Here is a 1,336-nt window from a genome sequence, read left to right as displayed (position 1 = left end):
GTTTTGTATTTTATATTATTTTCTCATCACAATTCAATTATTCATATTTTTCATTAATTTAGAAAAAATATTAAAATTAAAATTTTACTGAAAAAAAAATCAATACTATTTTTGATGATAAGTTTAGTTTTAGAAAAAAAACATTAATATAGAAATAATTTTTTTATTTATATACCATTTTAATAAATAATGATTAGAAATTTAAGTGGTAAAAGTTTACTAAAAATGAATTAACTAGTGTAGGCTTCCTAGTATAAATAAGGGTAATTGTTGTTCCATTCTCATTCATTCTCTTCTAATCTTATAAACTTGTAATACATCTATTTATTTCTTCTCATTCTAAAAAACTTTACAATGTTAAAGTCATTAGCAATATTCGTTCTCATTTTGTGCACCATTCTTGTTGTAACTCACGCCCGAGTTATCCAACCAAATGATGCCAAAACAATACATAACACTTGCTTAGAGACTCCAAATTATGAGGAATGTAAGAAATACCTAACTGATGATCCGAAAAGCTCCACCGCAGATGTGAGTGGTTTAGCACAGATCATGGTTAATGTAATGAAAGACAAAGCAAACATTGGTTTAAACAAAATCAATCAACTTATCGAAAGTAGTTCGCCCGATCAAAAGACGGCACTTAAATCATGTGCAGATAAATACAATGTAATTATCACAATAGATGTTCCACAAGCAACCGAAGGTTTGCAGAAAAGAAACCCTAAGTTGGCGATGGATAGTGCAGTTGATGCCTCTAAAGCAGTTTCTTCTTGTGAGAAGGGATTCTCTGGAAAATCACCACTCACGACTGAAAACCTTGTTATGGATCGTGCATCCACCATAACAGCACATATTTGTAGACAATTGGTTTAGGTGGTTAATCAAAATGTTCGATATGAAATTGATCATTTAATAAATTAAAATTATATCTTATACTCTTTTTTTTTTTACATGAGATTATATATTCGCAACTTAATTTTTAGATTTTTCTATTTTAAATGAGTAAAATATGTCATTTTTATATTAATTTAGTCGAACCATTTTTTATTTATAATTTCATCCTTAACTATTTTTAAAATATTCATTGGTAGAAATTTCATTAAAAAACCACTTTTTTTTAGCAAAATGATCTTAAAAAACTATTTTTATTTATTTTTTAATTCATAGAAAAATCGCGTAAGATATTTATAGTCGTAAAGAATAAAGAAATTTGAGGGAAGAAAATAATTATTTTGATTAAATTTAAATAACATTAAATATAAATTAACATGACTAAAACATGCAGTGGGTTTTCGAGTCTTAAAAATATTTTTGAAAATTAGAGAGCATTCTC

General features: G+C 26.3%; 1 protein-coding gene across 1 annotated transcript; it reads left to right on the top strand.

Annotated features, from left to right (window-relative positions):
- The first annotated feature begins 319 nt into the window (after positions 1-319).
- LOC127135146 (cell wall / vacuolar inhibitor of fructosidase 1) lies at positions 320-936 on the top strand. The gene has a single exon (XM_051061942.1). It carries the CDS (start codon positions 355-357, stop codon positions 874-876), a length of 522 nt encoding a protein of 173 aa, XP_050917899.1. The 5' UTR covers positions 320-354; the 3' UTR covers positions 877-936.
- The last annotated feature ends 400 nt before the right edge of the window (positions 937-1,336 follow it).

The sequence above is a fragment of the Lathyrus oleraceus genome, chromosome 4 (genome assembly GCF_024323335.1).
Source record: "Lathyrus oleraceus cultivar Zhongwan6 chromosome 4, CAAS_Psat_ZW6_1.0, whole genome shotgun sequence".
In the NCBI taxonomy this organism is placed as follows: domain Eukaryota; kingdom Viridiplantae; phylum Streptophyta; class Magnoliopsida; order Fabales; family Fabaceae; genus Lathyrus; species Lathyrus oleraceus.
The sequence above is the reverse complement of the archived record's forward strand: the minus strand, read 5'-3'. Positions and strand labels throughout refer to the sequence as shown.